This window comes from Indicator indicator, chromosome 12, assembly GCF_027791375.1.
Source record: "Indicator indicator isolate 239-I01 chromosome 12, UM_Iind_1.1, whole genome shotgun sequence".
Classification (NCBI taxonomy): Eukaryota; Metazoa; Chordata; class Aves; order Piciformes; family Indicatoridae; genus Indicator; species Indicator indicator.
The window spans coordinates 28,831,937-28,856,020 of record NC_072021.1 but is presented as its reverse complement, the minus strand read 5'-3'; the positions used below and the strand labels follow the sequence as shown (position 1 = coordinate 28,856,020).

At 40.8% G+C, this 24,084-nt stretch overlaps 1 protein-coding gene across 1 annotated transcript in view; it reads right to left on the bottom strand.

Annotated features, from left to right (window-relative positions):
• ZFPM2 (zinc finger protein, FOG family member 2) overlaps nt 1-24,084 on the bottom strand; it is a 248,397-nt gene that overhangs the window by 128,769 nt on the left and 95,544 nt on the right. The window contains exon 5 of the mRNA XM_054385435.1: nt 21,157-21,275. Within this exon, the coding sequence (XP_054241410.1) occupies nt 21,157-21,275 (119 nt within the window). The remainder of the gene's footprint in view (nt 1-21,156; nt 21,276-24,084) is intronic.

The following is a 24,084-nucleotide window of genomic DNA, read 5'->3' as shown; positions in this document are numbered from 1 at the left end:
CATCGGCTGTAGCATAGTTACAGACAGGTGCACAGAGCCGCAGCATGCCACCAAGTTACACATTTTTTGTCTCTCCAGTGATAAATATTTTTTTTTTTTTTGCTGGTTACCATGCTGCTGCTGTTCTCCTGAATAGCTTCTTTGAGCCCAGGTGCACAGCAGCTTCTCCATTATTACAATTCAATGCAAGGTTACTAAAATCCTAACAGTTAACAACATAGTGAAACATTTCAGGCTTCACAACCCTAAAAAGTGTCAATCCAATGTTGTGGCGACACAGGAGTTCAAACAAAACCCAGCTCTGCATGGCACATCACAGAAACAGCTTCCTCTAGGCACAGATCTTTCAGCACTTGTAGGAATAGGAGTTGTTTCAAGCACAGGTTCCCAAGCCATTTTGGTGGGAATGTCCCATCTGGTGGGAAATTCAGGCTTTTGTTTGTTTGTTTGTTTTTGTTTTATTATACCCTTCTTTTTTCTCTCCTGACTTCACCTTTTTAATAGACAGAGTAAAGAAAAAAGCAACAAAAATGCAAGGGCCAGATACAAACAGATATTTATTTTCAGAGGGACATCACTACACTGAGATTTGAATTTTATTTTACCTCTTATCATCTCAAGCTTTCACTTCTCCCTTTCATGGAAGGAATAGAAGCCCTCCTGCCACAGAATCATAGAAGGGTATGGGTTGGAAGGGACCTTTAAACACCATCTAGTCCAACCCCTCTACAATGAAAAGGGATACCTCCCATTAGACCAGGCTTGCTTAAAGTCCCATCCAACCTGACCTTGAACACTTCCAGAGATGGAGCATCCACCTCTTCTCCAGGCAACCTGTTCCAGTCTCTCATCATCCTCACAGTAAAGAATTTCTTCCTTACACCTAATCTAAATCTGCTGCTGTCAGGTTAAAGCCACTACCCCTTGTCCTGTCACTACATACCTCCCTATAAAGTCCCTCTCCAGCTATCTTGCAGACCCCTTTTAGGTAGCAGAAGGCTGCTATAAGGTCTCCCTGAAGCCTTCTCTTCTGTCACAGATATGTCCCTGTTCCTCCATGTGCTTTAGCACATCTCCCAAGAGGATGAGTCCCATGGTCTCCTCAGGCACAGAGGTGAGGCTGGCAGGTCAGTAATTTCCAGGCTCCTCTTTTCTACCCTTTTTACGAAGAGGCACAGTATTTCCCCTTTTTCAATCACCAGGGACTTCTCCTGACTGCCAGGACTTCTGAAATGACTTTTCAGTGCATTCATAACTTCATATGAAAATCTGTGGGATTTCAGACAATTCCATGAGCCTTTTTCTGCTCCAGAATAGAATTTCTGGTAAAATAAAAATATTTCAGGGATTTTTCTTTTTCTTTAAGTTAGAAAAGACCGATAATTCCTAAAAGAATAGTTAAATGATTACAAAAACATAAAGAGGACAAGGACTACCTCTTGTCTCTGATAAGGAAATACTGTTCAGTGGGCAAAATCAAGTACTGCCTCTGTTATTGCATAGAGCAGAAGCTATAAAAATCCTAATTTCTTTTTCCTTCTGCTTATGGCTGAAGTATCAAACACAAAACTGTATTGAGAACTAAAAAGGTAAAATATGAACTTTTTAAAAATAAAATAGAAAAGTACTACAAAATCAGGATCTGCAGAGTGTAAGGATTTCATTTAGCTCATACTCTCTCACCTCACACTACATTTTTCTTCTTGCAAGTACACATTTTATTATGTCACCATTTCAACCCCCAAATTTAACATGTTTTACTAATTATGGCATTAAGAATTTTAACTTGTAGGAGTCATGAATGCTTTAAAGTTTAATTGTGCACAATTAATATTTAATAAAGTGATTCCTTCACTGATGCCTTTATGAGGGTTGCAAACAACCCCCTCGTAGCTCTGCAATTCTCCATTCAGGACTTCATGGCCCATTTTCATCTCCTTACTATCTCTGTTAAAGGTACAGCTAACAAATCAGCAGTTCCTCTGCTGATCACAGACTTCTCCTTTGTTTTTTTGGTTACTTTTGTTTGTTTTTATTTGGGTTTGGTTTTTTTTGTTGTTGTTGTTTGGTTGGTTTTGTTTGTTTAGTTTTGTTTCTGATCTGCAAAACCCCTTTAACATGAACACCCATTAAAAAAAAAAGTGTCTCAAATTCTAAAACCTCTCAATATTAAAATACTCTTTGCAGGGTTTTTTTTGGTTTTGCTTTTAATCTGGAATGCTGTAAAACCCCTTTAATATGAACACCCATTAAAAAAAAAGGTGTCACAAACTCTAAAACCTCTCAATAACAGAGAGAAGAGATTACATCACTTCTGAAGAGATTACATCACTTCTGAAGATGAGCACAAAGCGAAAGCAAAGGAAGGTTTGTCTTACCCTCAGTCTCAAGGAAAGCAGAATCATCTTAGCATTGCCTGCAACTTCCTAGAGAGCCATGGATGAGGAGATGGCCTTCTCTCTACCTGAGGGTATTTCCTCAAAAACTATCTTTAACAATGCCTTGTTCCCCAGAGCACAACTAGGTTAAGCTGTGGCAACAGGACATTTGCTTCTCAGTAGAAAGCAAATACCCAATAAGTGATCCAGATACATAAGAGTAAAGTGCACTACACCTAGGAAATGCATTAAAAAAAAAAACAACAAAATGCTGAAAGTGCGACACTAGTATCACCTTAATTTCCATCAATTGTGAACAACAATAACTTTACATTTTACTGCAGCCTCATTCATTCAGCCAAAAGCGTGGCTACAACCACCTGGAGTAAGGAGATTCAATTAAAGCAAGCACCTTTTTTTTTGCCAGCTCAGATCAGAGGTAATTTTTTTCTTTTAATGTGAAAAAAAAGAATTTTCTTTCCTCAGTCTGCTTTCCCTTCCCTGCTTCATTTTACACAAGAATCTTTTCTCTTTACGATTCAGTGCAACATGTGTAAACATGGATTATACCACATCAGAAACCAAGTTAGCTATCTCAAGAGAATTTGTATCTCTGCTCTGTGTAAGTAAGCAGATTAATTCCTAGATCAGGCATTACCTAATGCATTTTCAATTCAATTTCTTATTTTCTTTCTGCACACAAGATCAGGGAAGTGGGATTATTTTATTAATTTAACTAATATTTTGCATGTTTTGAGTGTTATCTTGCTTTCCTCCAAAAATTTTTCTTAGCTGCTAGTGAATGACTCAGTATGAGCAGGGATGTGTAAAGACAAGAGACCTAAGCCCTCAACAACTGAGAGAGAAATAAATGGCATAGAGAGTGACTAACTTTTCCTCCACCCCACTAACCAGGAATAAGGAGTTGTCACATGTTTCAGACTGATCTGCCGCAGCACATCCTGCCTGAGGTAAACTCAGTCACTGTACAAAATTTCGGAGAAGATTATTTATTCATTAACATTTATGCTGTTTTTAGGGGAGATCTCAGAATTAGTGCATGAGACAGTTTGATTTTATTGCAGGAGTGCCTGCTGGCACTGTTTAAGGTAAGGGTCTGTGGGCATATCACAGAAGCATAGGATTTACTGTGCAAAATCAGCTCACTGGCCCACCCAGTCTGCTAGCTTCCCTCTGGTAGCACCCATGTCTGGTGCTTATGCAGAGACTCACAGAGTCACAGACTGCATTGTGTTGGAAGGGACCTTCAACCTGCAGTCAGCAGGGACACATCCAACTAGATTAGGCTGCCCAGGGCCACATCAAGTCTGATCCTGAGTGTCTTCAGGGATGGGGCCTCAACCACATCCCTGGGCAATCTGTTCCAGTATTTTATCACTTTCATTGTAAAGAACTCCCCCTTTATGACCAAACTGAATCTATGCTGCTGCAGTTTCAAACCACTGACCCTTGTCTTACCACTACAAGCCCTTCTGAACATGTCCCTCCCCAGCCTTCCTGTAGTCCCCTTCAGATACTGAAATGCAGCTGTAAGGTCTCCCTGGAGCCTTCTCTTCTCCAGGCTGAACAGACCCAATTCTTTCAACCTGGCTTCATCTGAGAGGTGCCAATGCTCTGACCATCTTTGTGGCCCTCTTCTGGACCCACTCCAGCAGGTCTGTTATGGCACAGTAAGTCCTTAACACACCTGACTAATTGTGTGCAATGCTAAACTCAGGCAGAAGCATGGCACTGCTTCTTGCCTTCTGCAGTGTGCAGCTAATGCCCAAAGACAGGAGCTAATTTCGTCCCCTTAACTAACACAGTAATCAACAAGTACACAGGTATTTCCCAGTCAGCTCTACAACCACCCACAGCAACAGGTGTATTACCTTGAACAGGGAAACTAATCACACACTGATGTTGTAAACAAAATTACCATTTAATCTTTTTTTTTGCTTAAAATCAGTTCCAAAGGCTACTTCAGACAGCATACACTAAATTACCTGTGTACAGTGAAGCTTGAAACTAAAGAGGGACAAGTTCTTGAACACTGAAGAAGGTGTCTTGAAGTTCAGTAAGAAAAAGGACAGAGAAATTATAGAAAGGAGAAGGAAGCACAGCTGGAAGAATGGACAAGAAGAGACTGGGAAAGTGAGGAAAGTGGATAAGAAGCAAGTGTCAGAAACAGAAATAAGAGATAACTAGCAGAAGGAGGAAAGGAACGTGAAGAGTTAAGGGCATCCTTGAAGCTGGAAATCAAACAGCATGAAGAGTAGCAAAAGGGAGGCAATCCAAGCCAAGGACAGAACTTCACTCGTTCCAGAATGCTCCAGCCTCTTCCCTGTTTAAGACTCTCCAGTCCTGCCTTAGCATGAGACCTTAGTTCAGAACATGAATCAGATCAAATATGGGTGTCTGCATGAAGATACAGAACAGCAGCAATTGCCAAATACATTACTAAATAACTGTCCAAACAAAGGAAAAAAAATACTTGGGGGTAATACAAGTGGCTGGAGTTGATGCAGATCTCATGTAGAGAAAGTTTTGGGCCTGAGTTAAAGCTGGAAAGGACATTTTTATCTCTTGAATTACATATTACAGTTGGTAGTTCTTGTATGTAACAGTTTCCTTCACCTAAACCAGAAGTCATCTTTGCCAGTACCTGCACAAGTGCAGCTACAATCTATAGTGCATGCCATGACATCTAATATGACCCTGGAAGTAGCTCCAAATTTACCCTGCTGCATAAAGACTCACCCCAAACCAAACAACCCAAGATTTTTTTTTCTGCAATGAGTAATTTTTTTCCCTAGACATTTGTAAAATTAGTTACTTTAGTTGTCACCCCTTTGAGAGAATGATGTTCCTATCTAAAGTCAAAATTAATACAAATGACTGAAGAGGCACAGCCTCATTACAAAGGATTTATACACAAACCCTCTTATCAATACCAACCTCCTAGTTCTAAGACTCCTAAAGACAGAAATATGAAGCTACAAATAACATTCATTTCCCAATTACTATGCCAGCCTGCTCGCTTTATTATAGACTGAATTTGCATTTGACTGACTGGCTTGCTGGAATCACAGTGCTGCTAGAGCATCAGCCAGCAGTGACACAATCCAGACCATGCACACCAGTGCACTATCAGCTGGTTTAATCATTCCTTGACATGATAAGGGATCCCACGCTTTGCACACCTGGGTTTGGTTGAACACTCTCATGTTCCAGTTTTAACCCATCTGTTATCAAATGATGGGAGTTTGTTACTGAGGAGTTGATTAGTTGGTTTCTGTAGGAGTCTACTTATTTTCTGCTTTTCATAGGTGGTGCATTAGGCCATGTGTTCAAAAGAGCACTGCTTTATACTTGACTTACACTTAGTATCTGCATATAATATTCATAACAAGTTTATTCTTTTCAGTCATGACTTGTCTGTGAACAGACTGGTTCCTACATGCCTTCTTTTTATTCACAATTTTTAGATGAAGGGTTTATAAAAATCAGGTCAATTCATAGGCTCCCAATGTACAACTCAACATGAGCTGGCAGCTGTGTCCTGGGCTGCATCAAAAGAAGTGGGAGCAGAAGGATGAGGAAGGTGATTCTGCCTTCCACTCTGCTCTCCTTAGCTCCCACCTGGAGTACTGTGTCCAGTTGTGGTGCCTCCAGCACCAGCAGGGCACTGAACTGCTGGAGCAGGTCAGAGGAAGCCACAAGGATGATCAGAGGGATGGAGAACCTCCCCCTATGTGGACAGGTTAAGAGAGCTGGGGCTGCTCAGGTGGCAAGTATGCTATCCTGGTGATGACAGGGCTCATGACAGCACTTATGCTTTATATATTTTATCCCAATTCAGAAACTTTCTGACTTTGTCTCCTGAAAACTATGACTCCTGTCATGCCTACGTTGCTCTCCTCTTTCAGAAAACAGTGTCAGAAATGCAGGGCTGGCAGGTTAAACGTGAGGAATGGATAACAAGTTAGCCAGGGCACAGCTGTGTGCCCTTGTGCCCAAGAAGGCCAATGGGATCCTGGGGGGCATTAGGAAGAGTGTGTCCTCCTCCTCTTCTTGGCCCTGGTGAGACCTCACCTGGAATATTGTGTCCAGTTTTGGGTCCCCCAGTTCAGGAGGGACAGGGATCTAGTCAAGAGTCCAACAGAGGGCCATGAGGGTGATGAAGGCACTGGAGCACTGCCTGATGAGGAGAGGCTGAGAGCCCTGGGGCTGTTTAGTCTGGAGAAGACTGCGAGGGGATTTAATAAATGTTTATAAATATCTGAGGGCTGGAGGGTCAGGAGTGAGGGGACAGGCTCTGCTCATTTGTGCCCTCGGATAGGAAAAGGGACAATGCATATAAACAACAGCACAGGAGATTCCACCTCAATATGAGGAGGAACTTTACTGTAGGGGTCACAGAGCCCTGGAGCAGGCTGCCCAGAGAGGTTGTGAAGTCTCCTTCTCTGGAGACTTTCAAGACCCATCTGGATACATTCCCATGTGACCTGCGCTGTATTCTATGGTCCTGCTCTGGCTGGGGGCTTGGACTGGAAGATCTCCAAAGGTCCCTTCCAACCCTAACATCCTGTGATCCTGTGAACTGAAATCAAGTTGAGCTCTAAAGCAAATTCAAGTCAAGCCACTAGATGCTAGAGGTTAAGATCAGACAGACACAAGGCATTCAGATACAATCCCTTCTCAGGAAAAAATACAGACATTTCCAAATTTGTTTTTATTCTACACTGGAATGATTTAACACATCTATTAAAACATCACTGGAGCCATTCCCTCCAGAGCAGTCCCATGGCCAGGACACTTGCCTTGCACTGGAGGCTCTACACAAAGCCTTTTAATGCCAGCTTTGGGCACTGTGTCACTCACATTTTGCAGCTCAGTGATTAACCAAACTGGTCACACAGAAGTCACTTTTTATTTTTAATTTACTCTGTTGGACATTCTCATTTATCAGAGACTAGTAATTAGTGCTCTGAGGAGAAAGGGGCACCACAGCTCTCCTACATCCCATGAAGCAGCCTCAGGCCTTTGTTTTGGTTTCTTTGCCCAAACCCTGAAAATCTTACAATAAGAGTAACCATATTTTTTAGCAAATAGCATTATGGTGCTTTGTGTTTTTTGACTCTTCATATCCAGTAGTAACTATAAACTGCTGGCACTGGTGCCAAGTTGGGTACAGAGAGATTTATGTTGGCAACACATGAGCTTCTGAGCTTTTTAAAATAAATTTGGCACCAGGCACTAAAGGGCTTCACCATTACTAATCTAGATGACATCCTTCTCTATCAGCAGATGAGTTTCAAAATTCCCCTCTAAACAAGTACTCCCAATTTATTTGTATGTTCTTCCATTAGATTAATGCATATAGGAAAAATTATCTGAAATCATCTGCAAACTCACTGCATTTTTCATTCACTACTTCTAATAAACTCCTGTCTGATGCCTTAGTGTGATGTAACTGTTGCTTATTATACTAATCTTAATCACATCCATTTTTGCTGTTGCCACCCACGCTTGCTTGTTGCCATTGTATTCAAGACTTCTCTAAACCCAGAAGCCTAAGGTAGCTGAGACCAGCAGCTGTCTTTTTAATTTCAGGTTCAGACAGTCTAGCACAAAGGAGCACTAGCTCCAGACTAGAGCACCTCAACATGCTGCAGCACTACAGATGTTAAATATCATAATAATGACTTGCATCTTCCTTACACAGTGATTATCAGCAAAGCTGTACAGCTTTCAAAGAACCCTTGTTTTCAGTTTTCACCAGCAGCTGAAGCAAAGAACACATTTCCATTACAAGATGAAGCTGTACAATTTCATCCAACAAATGATCTCACTCTGACCCTCACACTAACTTTGCTATTAAGCAAAAACAGGCACATTTTCAAATATTGATTCCAACTAATGTCTGATCCTAACAGGCATGATGTTATCAGGGCCCCACTATAATAGAAGGAGTGTCAGAGTTAAACAGAATAGGTTTAGATAAGATCACAATCTTCCTCACCATGATGTGATGATATCACTGAGTGAGTATAGTGTTTGAAGTAATTATCATTAATAGATATTGGCAACAGGAAGAGTGGTCTCTGCTAAGATCTGAACAAATTTCTGCATGATAAAATAGAACAAGTTTTATCTGAATGGTGGATAAGGATACGTTAAGAGACTTTGCTGCCTTTATTTTTTTTATTTGAAATGGTGGATATTGAACTAAGAGAGAAATATTGAACAGCAACATTGCCCTGTACCTTCTGTTTTGTGGCAAACTGCCACTTTAGTCTTCCTGCTGCTTTTCTGATGTCTACTTGACGAGACATCCCACTCCACGTTGTGTGGACAGACTCTGGTCCCAGACTCTGCCTCAAGAGCTCTGGCCACAGTCAATCTCACGATGCCCACCCTTGTTAGCAGAGAGAGTAGCAAGGGGCTGTCTTACAGGTGTGGGAAGCAAAGGGTCATCTTTCTAGACTTTAAGCCCTACAGATGTTTATTTATCTGCATTTTTTTTCAGGACCATGGGAGAGCTTCATGGTAGGCCAGCCTAGAAAACTGGTCTCTAAGGTAAAGGTGGGCTGTGGCAAAATCAGTAAGAGAGCTACAAAGTTGACAGACACCTGGCTTAGTTTTATTTCTGTCTCACCACTCATTCTGATCATGGTAGACCTTCTGCATGTTCAGAAAGAAAGTGGTACTATGAAAGGTAACACCAGCTCTGATGTGGCAAATTCTCTGTCAAACTCTTAAGTCTTTGTCCCCTGAAGCTATTAGCATGTAAAGGTAAAACATCACAGAATGAAAATAGTAATTTATAGCCCTGGAAAAAAATGTTATCAGCCTAGGAAAACTGAAAATACTGGCATTAAAAAAAATTAAAAAAAAAATCAGTTGATATTTATGTGTGTGCTTTTTGTAATGAAATAGCAGAAGCAGTGTCAAACTTTCACATAGCAAAGCCACAGAAAAATAATACATGATAAAAAGGTGCAATTCTAAACCCCTTTTAACCATTCATCATTAGCAGAAATAAGCAAGTGTGCAGCAACATGTAGAATTAAAAGGGCAAAATCTGATTTCCAAGGAGCAATGTTCTGTCTGTTTATTGTGATAATATTGAACTCTAATGTGCTATTTTTCATCCTTACAGCACTTAGCTAATTAAGTAAGTTGAAAAAAAAATCTAAATTAATAGAGCACTTGCCAAGATTACTCAAATATTGGTCTTATACACAAAACCCCACACACAGCTTTTCTACTTATCTTCATGTATTTGTCTTCTCAAATGTGTGATTAACTCCAGAGCACTGAAATCTTTTTGATTATCACTGAAGATGAATGTATCAGGACAATCAGCAGCATATGGAACACAGAATGCTGCCAGATGTTAACACACCAAAATAAAGCAGAACCATCCATGTACTCCCTATCTTGTCTAAAAATAATATACTCATTGACCTTAACCCTATCAAACCAGTCCCATCTTCAAGGTCAAATAAAATAACAAATATTTATCTTCTGTGGAGAGGTTTATAGGCTGTACTTGCAGTGTTCAGTGTCATGAAATGCTAAGCATACCTCAGCCCTGCTGCACAGAATGAAAGCTTAGGGTGTTCAGCACCTCCCACTGGTGCTTAGTGCTAGGCAAAAATCAAGTCTTAAGTGCAGTATTAATCACTATTCAAAATTTGTGGCCATCATGTATTCCTTTCCATGGCTTTATATTTTTTCAAAGACCATAAATGGAAAGAGAAAAACACCTAGTTAGAGTAAAAAATACAGGCATATAAACTGTGAGCTCTAATGCATACTTCAGCTGGAAGAGATTTGCCTCTGTTTTATGTTGTCTGGAAAAAAGTAACTTCAACAGTCCTTGCTACTGCAATTTCTTAATGATAAATGATATTTTTTCTAGTGATAATATGAAAGCAGTGTACTGATGCAGCTCTCATGAAGCTGGATATCATGCTGCAGTGAGCCATGCCACCCCCCTGAACATCTTCACTCTGTCCTGCAAAGCAGACTTAGCAAGTGCTCCTGTCCAGCAGCACAGCTCCATGACCATATTTCTGAAGAGTTCAGGAGACCTCACAGTCATAGCAAGCAAAGAATTAGACAGCTGGACATCTTTGGTACATGTTAGAAGGAAATGCTTATGAAAGGTCAGAAAAGCCATTTGGTCCCATGCATGCCACCAGCCAGAGCCAGCGTAGTAGGCACTACTACAAAGCCACTTAAACCTTACAAGTGCTAAAAATTGGCTTGGAAGAGGGAATGCAAGGAATGTTAAGGAGGCACAACCACACCAAGTGGTCTCACATTTGTGAGAGGTCAAGTTTCAACATATGGATATCCTCCTGATTTTCCACTGCTCAACGTGGTTTCACTTTCAAAAGTAATCAGTGCATGCACAGCCATTTACTACACACCCCTTAGGGATGCATGAAAGAGTACCACAAAATGAGGGCTGAGGATGCTGGTGATGCCAAGAGCCTCCTTACCAATGTTTCCACATCCAACCCATGGTGCATTCTGTTTTTCAGCCTGCCTAATCAGGGCTCCGGTACCTGATAGTGGATGACTGAGTACAGAAATGAAGATTCAGCGTCCTCCCTGAGGCATGCTGTACTGCCAGATCAAAGTGCACACATTTGGCATCCTGAAAATGCAATACTATTGTTCTCACTTTGCAAATCTCTGACACAGAAACCTGGGACAATGATCCTTACAGATCAAATACTATTTCTTAAAAAAGAGGTATAGAGTACTTAGAAACAAAGGCCTAAGAAAAGCTGAAAATAATACTTTGTAAAAACTACATTGATTCAATATTTGGTTATACACAAAGTGTTAATTCTAACTTTAGTTAGCAAGAAACTGGAGTGGGAAGAGAGAACATTCAGAAGAAAAAAAAAAAAGCTGCAGGCAACTGGGAAGGGATATGCCAAGGAAAGATAGCAATTTACTTCTGTATCTCCCAGCAAGCCCTTGTTATATTCCAATTAGATTTTGAAAACAGCACCCTGTACTGTTGTGACCAACTGTCTAGCTTTCTGTAATGTCCCATCTGCCATTTCCTAAAAAAAAAAGTGTCTCATTCTGGACCTTTGAAGTGAATCTTGAAAGATTTTAGCTACCTGCAGGTGTCTCTGGGCAGCTGAACAAGTGAGGTTGGCTGCAGACATTTCTCAGCATCAGGGTGCCAAAAGCCACAGGGTCATCTGCTCCCTTTCCTTCCCCCACACCATGCTTCAGTCTTGCCCACACCCCTCCTGGCTTCTTGGTCCAGCCTGTTCTTACACACACCAGAGATGGATTTGCTATAACCTCCTGAATGTCTTCCAGCCTTTCACTCTCAGAACTCTTAGGAAGCTCTTTCTCCTATCTGACTGAATCTCCCTTGCTGATACCTACAAGGTTTACCCAACACAACCCATCATATCCTGTTACAGACTACCACCCAGGTGGACATGAAAAGGGAGGGGAAACCCTCCACCACAGAAGTATACAGGATTAAGATGGTAGTTTGGCTTGGAGGAAGGTAGGTGGATTGACCAGAGAACAGAAACAGGGATATGGTAAAACAAGTGGATCTCACAAGAGGAGAACACTGTCTGGAATTTAGCAAATATGAATATGATATTTCTGCAGAAAACGCAACACATCCAAGAGGAAGAAACACCACCAAAGCAAAAAGACATGACTGTGGTAGAATGAAAAATTAATAGCAGTAGCAGAGCCTAGTCTGCTTCAACACAAGCAGAAAAGAAGAAACTGAGATATTTCGGACCTACTATTGTTTTCTGCTTTATTGCTCTCTTTCCTTTATGCTAATTTGTCCCAGTTTTCTTCCAAAAGTGAGGACAACAGCTTGCAGGAGGAGGAGAGAAGGAAAAATCTTTCTTCACCTCCCCAGCGCCAAGGCACACCTCCCTCAACTCCCCTAAACTTGTCTTTAATGTCCTCACACATGGCAGAAGTTCCTGTTCTGACTTTGGTCACTTAGATCAGAGACTGGCATGTGGAAAAGAAAGCTTAAAAAAAAAAAAAAGAAAAAAAAAATGGGGAAATGTGAGAATTGTAGAAATAAAAATAATTATAACTACTAAGATGGATGAGACTTTGATTAAAAAAGATCTGCTTTTCAGATATCAAGTGTCAAAGAAAGACATAAAAGATGAATCCATGACAAGAATTCTAAATTGCAAGGTATTTTCTGAGTTAGAATAATCTACATAAATGATGATGCCTCAAATGCTATGTAGTTTATTCTGATGCACCAGGAGCATTCAGACTGCTCTTCTTCCCTCGCAGCACAGAAAAGGCACAGTACTCTGCTCTGCAAAACTCAATTATTCCTTAAAAACGTTAAAAGAACTCAAAATAAAATACTACAGCCATATTTCATGCTTCATAATTTGTGTAGCATATTGTAAATGCACTGAACTATTTTCCCCTTCCCTCTCATGTGAAACACATGTGAAAAATGCAGAGGGCGCAAAAGTTTATTAATTAATGCTAAGTTATTTAATAGGGGACACAAATATCAAATCTGATGAGGCCATGCATATAATTTATCATCTATGGAATATCAAGACATGTAAAAAAACCTGTGAATCACAGGATCACAGGATGTTAGGGGTTGGAAAGGACCTCTGGAGATCTTCCAATCCAATCCAATCCAATCCAATCCAATCCAATGCAATCCAATCCCCTGCCAGAGCAGGACCATAGAATCCAGAACACTTCCAGACAGGGCTGGAAAGTCTCCAGAGAAGGAGACTCCACAACCTGTCTGGGGAGCCTGTTCCGGTGCTCTGTGACCCTTACAGTAAAGAAGTTCCTCCTCATGTTGAGGTGGAACCTCCTGTGCTGTAGTTTATAACCACTGGCCCTTGTCCTATCACAGGGCACAAGTGAGCAGAGGCTGTCCCTTCCTTCCTGACACCCAGCCCTCAGATATTTATAGACATTTCAGTCTTCTCCTCTTGAGACTAACCAGCCCAGGTCTCTCAGCCTTTCCTCACCAGGCAGTGCTCCAGTCCCTTCATTGTCCTTAGGTAGAGCAGTAGAGTACTAGCTGCAGCCTTTCCCCTGGCAGGGGCTGGCAGGGAGGGCAAGGATGGCAGGCAATGCTGCCTCCTGTGTGCTCTTCACAGCAGAGCCCTAGAGGCTGGAGTCTGAGGAGCCACAATGGGATTAGATTCATGAATTTGTTCTCTGAGCTTGATAAATGAGGTGCAGGACACTAACAAACCTCACTCAGCACTTCAGATCTCAGACCAGACTCTCTATTGCCCATATTTGAGTGCTGCACCCAGAGAAGGGCAAAATTTGCTACTGGCTATGTGATACTACAATTAAAAAAGGAGCTATAGCCAAATGGAGGAGAAAGTTCAGCAAGATGTTTGTCTCTCAAATAAAACTCTGATTTTTAGGACCTACCAACAGCCAGCACTTTCCTCTGACCAGAACAGGCTATTTCTACACACTCACAAGCACTCACATGGTGTGCATCTCTATGCACAAATATATATGTACACACCAGACTTACATTTTAAAAAGCTATTAATGCACTTCCAGTACACTCATTGTACTACTTGTAAATATTCAGGGTTTTTTCCTTTTTGAAACATTCAAAGCCATGATTTCAAACGACACAGTTGATTTGGCAGACAATGAAACAACCAGAAATACCTTTTTATTTCCACCTTTCTTGAAAATGTACAGCCTATTTCTCTCAAGCATATTCAGAAAGGGAACTGATCTTTGGCATTTCATTCATTCCATCACAAGCAAGCCACAAGCAGTCACTGTCTTCATTGAAACCACAGATTCACTTCTTTACTTCAAACCATTGTTTAAAAGAAAATCAACAATAATTGTAAATCTTGTTACTGCCATTCTGATTTAGTATCTTGGTCTGCACTTTTATTAGTACAAACTCATTTTGACACCATCAAAAAATGAATTTTCTTTTCAGACCAGAACTTTTCCTACAGCACACTATTCCAAAGGACTGCTCACTAGTGCCCCTGGAAGTCTTATGGAAAGCATCCATTGATGTTTCATAATCAGATGTCACTTGTATGCCCAGACAGTACATCTGGACTGAGTGCCACATAAGTGTGCTTTTCTCTACTACCAAGGTACACTAAAGACTAACTACCCTTGGGCAGGCATAGCTCTACATGTAGTTGCCCCACAGAAACCCAGGAGCAGCCAGGACATTTTGTTTTCTAGTGGTCAAAGACAGAACACAAGCCTCCAGGCCTTTCAGTTCAGTGTCCCCTGTAACTACCAAATTCAGGGCTTAACAATGCAAATCTCTTCATAGACACAAGCACCTTCAGAGCTTTGTCTTCCACTGAAATGATGGAGGTAGAATTTCCTATGCTTGTTCTATGGATGTGAAACTACTGAAAAAAACCCAAATGTGTCAACATTTTAGAAACTGAATTCTATTTCAGAGTGACAAAAATTATATTCTTCAACATTTAGAGAGAAGTCATTTCAAAACCTGCTGAATATTTAAACCTGACATCTTATATCTGCTTAGTCTATAATACATATGTGTCATAAATAAGAGGAAATATCATCATAAAAAACATGAATTTTAAAAATTTCCTTAGAGGACAACATGAATGTTAAATTCCTCATCTTAAACTTGGGTGTTGAAGTTGTGCTTCTTAGGTATTTCAGTGTCCTGAGCTACATAGATGACTTTAAATGGAGCTAAATTAATCCCTTCTATCACCCCCAAGTTTTCAAATAGGACTACATCCTGTTCTAAAAGTTGTGTTACAAATTCAGCAAAATCAACAACAGCAAGATAAGCATTTGAGTGGTGAACCTACAGTGCAGTGAAGATTAGACTAGATGACCACTGTCTAGCAGCATCAGAATGTGTTGCTACTGCACAGTTTATTGCAGTGGTTCTCTCTGAACAGCTTAATAGTGCTGTAGGTGCTCCAGTAGACATTGGCTTCTCCGGGCTTTCCCCTGTGTCCTCAAATGGAAAAGCCTGGCGCTAGCAAATGGGGTCTTCCACTGCTTCTGCTGCCTCAGAAGCCCTGAACCCAAATTTTCTTGCCTGTTTTCAGTTCCAGGCTCCTAACTTGGCCTCAGCCTTTCTGCCTAACTGTCCCTTTGTGCCTAACTGCCCCTTTCTGCCTAACTGTCCCCTTGCACTGTTCTCAAGAGCTCCCTGGCAATGTGCCCAGGGTACACTTGGAGCAGGACCTCCTTCCATCCCTTATGGAAGACCATTCTGGCTGATGACATGGATGTCCACATCACCTTGGACATTCTCCACCTTTTCTAAATACTTCAGCCGGTATGAAGTGGCCAACGCTGGCACTTGCTGAGGGCATCAGTGCATCACTGTAAGCATCACACAACGTGCTGCTACCTTAATGTCTGCTCATGGTTGGGACAGAAAGAAGTTGTTCTGAACATGAAGAGTCCGACAGTAACAGCAGCAAAAATAAGAAATGCTTTTGTAGTCACCTGAGGTACTGAAGGTATAAATCTACTGCAACAAGGATGAGAATCAAGGTTCATTACTCAATTTCTTGTAATTGCATATGAAAATGGCTCTGTGCTGACAAAAGCCAAAAACCCCATTTGCAGGTAAATATCTAAAAATAAAACGTCTTATTTCTTTCCGTCCTTGACCAAAAGAACCAAAGCCTACAGCAGACGACGGATAGACTACTGCCTGCCTGAGCCGCACAGGAACTCCAACCAACACGTCCAGAGCACCCTCGCACTGCACCTCTGAAGCTGAAAGTTGCTGGCTACTACAGACACCAGGGTCTTGACCTGAAGTCACCAGCCACAGCTTAGTGAGTGTGCAACTTAACTGCATTCTGAACCTTGGGTCCGCAGTCCTGCACATGCTACCCAGTCAAGCGGTTTCATAAGGATATCTTCCAGAAGTGTTGCTCTGGTGCTGAACCTCCCAGATCCTATTAAAGAGGCCCTGCTGTATCCCACTGCCCAGCCCTGTACACCTCTTTCTCACAGATTCCCTTCACAGCCACACTGAATCCTCTTTTCCTTATCAGGCTGATACAGGCCTGCCCACACACTCCTCCGTGTGACAAGATGATGAGAATGGAGGTTAGGATCCAGCTGCTCATTGTTTTGCTGCGCAAAACCCTGCCATGGGCACAGATTAACACCAAAAACTACATGGCAGCAGCCAAGGGAAAAGGCCTTTCACAGTTGCCTCCACACAACTAGTGGAGCCACGGCATGAGCTGCTGCTTGACGCCCATCATACACAATTCAACACTTTTCTTTCCAAGGGTCTCATTCCCACCAAGTTGTCTCCTCAAACAGGGAAAATATTTCCAGCTGGAAAAAACAAGAAAATGGCTTTTGCTTAAACAGGCTGCTAGTGCCTTGAATTTAAGAGCTGGTTATAGACAGTGGTTATTCTTTCCATGGATGCTATGATCAGCCTAGAGGGGTCTTCCACTCCTCTCACCTGCCTGTTCACATTCCACTTGATGTTGGGGAAAATCCACTTTCCTCTTAAAGACAGGAATTACAAGCTACAGGTTTCATTCTTAGAAATGTATTCCTCTCATCTCACAGGTACTCACAAACTACTCCAAATTCTGTGAAGCACCAAGGCTCAAAGTTGGAGGTTTCATGGCAAATCTAGTGATTAAATCATGACACTGTCATTGTAGACTTCTCACCAGCTGTAATGGAAAGCAGCATTGTACAAAACTTTATGACTTTTGTTTGTCAAACCAGCAAGATCCTATTCAATTTCAAACAGAATCTGGAAGCATATAGGTGATCTTGCTGTAAAGCAAGAGAATGAGCTCTGATTTTAGAAGCACACTTTCTAGGTTTGGAAAGATACTCCTGTGTACTTCATTCTCTTGCTACCATCAATTACTATGGAGCAGTTAACGTTAAGTGGAAGGCAATAATCTCTATGCCCAATAGTGCAGATGGATCCAAACTAGGTACCCAGCTGAGGGCAGGAGAACTTTGCCAGTTTGCAAAACTACAGGAATGGATTATTAAAAGTACTCTAAATCTGAGTAAAGTATCTAAATAGGTATCTGTAACTATTTAATAATGATATGAGGAGTTCATACTGAAATGGAAATTAAATGTCTAAATCTAAAGTTTTAAAATCTGTTAAAAACAAGGTTTTCAACATTAAACCCAAAAATTTCTGGTGCAGATTGTTTCATCAATAGTAACAGTAATGTGATGGGGAATTTGATTACACTGTAATTCATGAGTACTGGCTTCTAGATGAGAAAAACAAAGAACTTTAAGTCACTGTGCTCAGCCAAGTCTACCACCAGAGTTTGAGTACTCTGCATTCCTGATGCAGGTCTTGCTGCACCGTATCTCCCAATACTGCTGCAGCACTGCTGATGAAGTCAACAGCTGCTATTCCTATTGCAGCTGTGAACAGCACCAAAGTAATTTTTGTTCAAGGTATCCAGCCTTCCACTACTCTACCTTCCACTGTTTTTTTAATGTATTTTAAGACAAACTTGAAAGATCTAAAAAGCATTTGACATCTGGCACAGCGACTCAAGTAATTATTGTGATGAATTAATTAGCTTGATCTGTCCCTTGAGCCACTAGCAGTGAGACTGGATTCAGCAACACAGCACTGCCTGAAATAAGAAGCACTTCAACTGCATATTACATGGACAGGCTGTACACAGAGCAGAGTATGGAGTAGTAGGTAACTGTTATAGCTAGGTAGTGAATCCTGTGAGGTACTCACGCTGCTAGCACAGAAGTCAGGTAAGATACTTGCAGTCAGCTACAAATACAGTTTCCAACAAAGAGACTAGCTGCAAGAATTGTGGTATTTACTCACCTTAGGTTCCCTGAATTTTTCTTTCCTTTCCTCTCAGTTCCAAGAATTCACCTCAAAGCTCTTTTCCAACAATTACCTGATGTTTTTAACAGTGAAATGTTCTCAATTAAGGAATGTACTAAACCTACTGTCAGCTGCTAATGTGGAAGTTTGAATGAATGTAGGGAGGTGAGGCTCTACTCAAATGAGCTTTCCAAAACAGACATAAATAACCTGAACTGTAACAGTGTGAGAGCTGAAATCCCCGTCCTACACAGACAGTGCACACAAATGCAGCTCCTCTTATGAACAACAGAGAGCATGTAGCTAGTGAAAAACATAATTGTGTCAAGCAAACAGAAAAATCATAAATAAAAGAGAATTGTTTCAGGGGAAAAAAAAAAACAAACATAAAAGAAAACTATGTAGAAGCTGGCATTGGGTTTCTGTGGCTTAAACAGTGAAGTTGTATCAAAAGGTTTACATTTCTTCACACAGCATTTGAAAGTAACAAACACAGGACTACAGGAAACATCTGATATTTGGGAAAAAAGAAACAATACTTAGAATCACAGAATAATTCAGGTTGGAAGGAACCTCTGGAGGTTGTCCAGTCCAAACTCTTATTCAGAGCAGGGCAAGCTTCAAAGTCAGATCCAACTTCGAAGCTAACTCAGATTGCTCAAGATCAAATCTAGTTCAGTTTTGACTATCTCAAAGGATGGAGTTGCTCAGAGGACAAAACAACATTGCTGAAGACTACAATTTTGTTTCCAGGAACTTTTTTCAGATCTACAAATGCCTTTATATTAGTAGGCAAAACAAAAGTAAAATTTTCCAAGGGTTAGCAAAAACAGACTTCATGGGTTCTAATTTGACAAGAAACAAAAGAGTATCTTTCCATCAGAGTAAGAAAAAAAAGTCCTGAAGATTCTCATCCCACATCTCTCTGAAATACTTTGAGGAAGTTGCTCTAATCCCATTACAATCATCAAATGAAAAAGTCAGCTCTGCTCACTGCTTAATTGTAAATTAATTTAAACCAAAATATCTTAGCTAAATGTTTTGGGGTTTTTTAACAGTAAAAGTGGTATTTACCAAGTATTAACAGACCTTAATATATGCTTGTGCTACCAAAGGAGAAGCAAGCTCCTCTTAGAATGACTGTGGTTGCTCTCAATCTCCTTCAGAAAACAAAAAAGAAACAATAGGATCAACTGTGGTCATGTTGCAAATTCATCCTAATCCCTGACAATCAATTTTTGTAGTGAAGGGTCGGCCAACACCATCCCCCATACTCAAACACTGCATTACAGACAGGGCAACAGGGACAACACAAAGCTAGCATTTTTCCTGGGGTCATATGTGGACTGACTTTGTGCTACAATGGGACCAAGGTTTCTGTTCTGTGGAAGTTTATGGGAGTAGTAATGCTGAAATCTAGTTAAATAACTTTTCATGAAAAAGATCTTGAGAATGCTGATAGAACAAGAATAAAATAGATGAAGAAATAAAAATTAAGTAGATAGAGAAAATGGAAAGAGGTTGTTTGAACTGTGCAGTTTCCTTATTCTAACAAGGAGGTGCTTTGAATGTCCTGTACTCTTGAAAATCTCTCCTTTATTCATGTGTTTGAGTGGGAAATCTGAACTCTAGGAAATGGAGTCAGTTTTCATGCCACTTTCTGCAACATCATTAGGAATTTTGATTAACAAATTATGCTAAAAAGTCTACAAATTATGTAGATCCAAAGGGACTACTATGTACCTGAAAGAGTGCTTAACTACAATTTGACTATGAATATTCACAGAAAGTGGCATGCATACTATCAGCAAGCCCTTAGAAACAAAACAACAAACAAGCACAGGTTCCCCTGGGCAGAGTTAAAGACTACCGATTTCTGCCCTTTTCTCCCAGGTCTGCACAATCCCTCTCTCACGCTGTCCCAGATGGTACTTTAGCAACTCAACACTCCCTACTCCCTTGAGGTCCTCAGAGGGCAAGTCTGGGAAGCTTCTCCATTTACAGCACAGAAGTATCTACTCCAAGTGCATGTAACACCTTTCTGCAAAACAGGTCTTTATGCCAATCCATTCATGCAAAGTCTGTCACAGCAGTGATCCAGCTAAGATACTGCTTCTTCAGAAGTATCTCACAGAGCACTGCATGTCCCAAGACTGTCTGAACACTTCTAGAGATATTAATTGCTTTTTTTTCAGTGTAGGGTCACCTTTCCAGAATGTTCTCACAAAATCTGGACTATATACAAACAGTATTGAAGCTCAGACTTCAAACCAATGCAAACAAAAATGCAATGAAGACCTATGAATGACATGATTTCCAGTGCACTGATGGGAGACCAGCACAGCACTGCCTTTAAGTGTCATGGTCCCCACACTTTCTGCAATCAGCATCAACAGAATAAACGTGGCTAACTGAGAATATATTGTTTAACAGGTGCCTCTTGGTGTCTATTTAAATAATTTTAATCAGAGGGAAGATCTTGCTGTATTCAGTGATATAACAAGAAGGCAAATTTAACACATTTTACACTAATGCAGCTCTTTATTTTCTATTCTATCCATTAGTGTAAATTCAGCATTCAGCCATCAATGCTATGAAAAATTTTCAAAGCCACTGAAAAAAAATCAGATGTTACTGCTGACACACAACAGCTTGGCTCAGCAAACAAGGAAGTGACATTTCCCTTCTGTAAAACAACCATTAACCTGTGCTCCAAATAACTTTCTGTGGACGGCTGCCATAGATGAACTAACTGGAGAAGAGCCAAGTTGCACTGTCCATGCGAGCTCGCGGTGCCTGTTTTCAAGTGCTCTGGCTGAAGAGCAACCCAGGCTATTCCCTGCAGAACAACACACAGCGTAACCAAGCGAGTGTCTGGGAGCATCTACATACCAAGGTGTTATTATTCAGATCCATCTTCCCAGCAAAGGGTCCCCACATTGTTCCAACCGGAAGCTGCTGCCGGCTCTGAATCTTGCGCTCTCCGTCTTTCTGGACCACCTCCAACTCCCCTGCAAACAAAGAGAACAAGCAGCGTTGAGAGTGCTTTTACTTGTGCCTTGACAACAACCACCTCTGCCTTTGTGTTGGCTTTATACACACAATGTTCTGAGGACCCATATAATGAGAATTAATTATGCTTGTCTGAAAAACAACCGATCTTCTCATCCCACGACAGAAAAAAAACCCACAAAAACCTGTTTCCCTTAGAATTATGTTCAAACTTGGTTCAGAAACTCCCAGTCCTTTCTTGCATCGTTTCACATGCATTAGAGGTTTTTAAAGGCATTGTTTTATTCAGAATAGTGGTTTCATTAAAGTTCTTAAGAAATGCAGAGAATGGGGCAGATGATAGCTGCAGAGTGCAGCAGCAGCCAGACCTGGTGCATTAACCTCCTCGATGCGTTTTGCTTTCACAGGATCACACGTTCTGAAGCATTCAGCTACTAAAATACAGAGAGACCTACCAGACAGTAAATTAAATCCACAATCACACTTACTAATTTTGAAGAAACTACTAAAAACATCTCACTACAATGAAGAAGAAAAAAAAAAAGATTTTGCAAGCACCAGCATTTCAGAATTCAACCCAAAATAATTGAAATTGTTAGCTTAAGGTTTCAACACAAAATATATAAAAGTAATGGGGAGGCAACACATTGTATTTTTTTTTCAGTGTGCACTAAATTATCTTTTTTTTTTCTTTTTTAAGTAAGGACTTCAAAATTAACACTTAGAGGTGAAATTGGGACTTGATCGCATTTTAACTGTCCCTTTTTTTTTCAAGTGAAAAGAGAAATAATAATACACAAATGAACATTACTGTGGAAAAAGAAAAATTCAGGTCCAACCTTTCTTCCCAACATTTTTCACTCCATTTCAGGATTTAAAAAATAGATTAGACAACATTTATTTGAATGCATTCTCTCCAAGAAGCCTATTTTTCTATTAAAAAAATGTTTCAATTAAAAATGCAGCAACAGTTATGTTTCTATATACAACTTCAACATTATTTTCTAAACCAATTCAAATGAATTCTAGTTTCAAACTTCAAGGGGGACAAAATGGCACAAGGTGTCGGGGCTCACCTCTGCTTTTCTTGTTTAACTGAAATTTCACCTGCTGTTGCACTTGCAAGCTTTGGCCTTCCTGAAGGTAGAGGGGAAATCTGTTGTTCTCACGAACAAGTTCCCCTTGACTGTGCTGTAGCCATGATTTCTCCTGACCTATTTTCCCTGCCTGCTGAAGCCCTTTCCTCCCTTTCTATACCAAGCAGATGCAGCAGCTATTCCTGCCTTTTGCATCAGCATGTCCTCTCACCACATCCCTACCCCAAATCAGGAGCATGCTTTTCCACAAACAGGGGAAAGTTCAACTGTGCAAGAAGTCAACCTGTCCAAGATTTAAAACTGGCACTTGCTGTGAAATGAACCTTGGGCTGGAGGAAGTGAGTAAACCTCCTGGCTTACAGGCAGTCTCCACAGACTTCCCCAAGCTAACCATTCCCATGGATGACTGGATTTACATTGCAGACAGGCTGCACAGATTTCCCTTGTTTGCAGGGGTTAATCTCCAGCAAGAGAAGGCTTGGCTCCAGTTTCCATTTTGAAGCACAGAAATCTCAATTTCACTTTGGAGTACTGCAGAGCACAAAACTACGTAAAACTGTGCATCAGATCCTTCCTGCACAGTGGAACAAACATAGGAAACAGAGCTGTAGCAGTTTACAAAAGCTTGAACGTGTGCAGGTGAATCCTCATCGCGACAGTGCTGTGACACTTTAAAAGGCAGTGTGTGAGCAGGGAAGCTTACAGTTTAATTATAGCTAATTTACACACTGATATATATGCAGCCAAACAGAGTCATAAAAACCCAAGCACAGTGTTTTTTCCCCTCTCACAGACACGTTGTTACAAATTGTATTAACTTTTAAACATCTCTTTTTATGTTAATTATGAAAGACAGCAGCATTTCTGGTATTGCAAAGTAACGTGTTGATCACTGAAGCATACTGCAGCTTCTTGTCTCTGCACAGACAGGAAAACTTCAGCATTTGCTTGCTTTTACACACTAAACCCCAGCCATGTCTATGGACGTGTCACATTTAACTGATACCGGAGGAATCATGAGAATCTTTGAAAACCCTTTTAAAAAATAATTCAGCCTCCCTTTCTGCCACTGACATTTTTCATTTGAAAAGGGTTCAGACACAGTCAAACAGTGACTCCTTATCTGCACCTGTGGATTTACAAGCAGGCCTGTCTTTTAATGGATTAAGAACGACAAACTTAGGGCAGATCATCCAGTGATATCCAAAAACCTACCTAAGTTCTAAGGTACACATTACTACATTTTAAATAATATTATTGCCAGGAATCTTTTACCTGGTAGGTAAGTTCAGGTTTGAGGCAAACATAAAACCAAGCAATGATTTTTCTAAAGCTGCATTTTTTTTAACTCTAGTTGGTAATTAAGTTCATAAGCATGCTTTTTTTTTTTCCTCCTTGCAGTCCCAAGCTGTAGCTTGGGCAATACATTTCAATACGTATGAACACACTGAAATACACCACAGGAGGGGTAACATCATGCTTCATGAATTGTGCTGAAGCAGCTGCATTTTGCCCTGCACTTAGAACACCATCAAAGAGTAGCAGACTGCAGACAGGGTTACAAAACATTTTGCTGCCTAACCTTCCTGATTCCCTTAATCACAATTCTTCAAACGAGCTAATACTTTTCTCTGGTCATCCTGACCAGCAGCCATTTTCATGCTGTGGGTGAGTGTTACAGCTAGGAAGGAGAAGTGGCTTCCACCTTTTG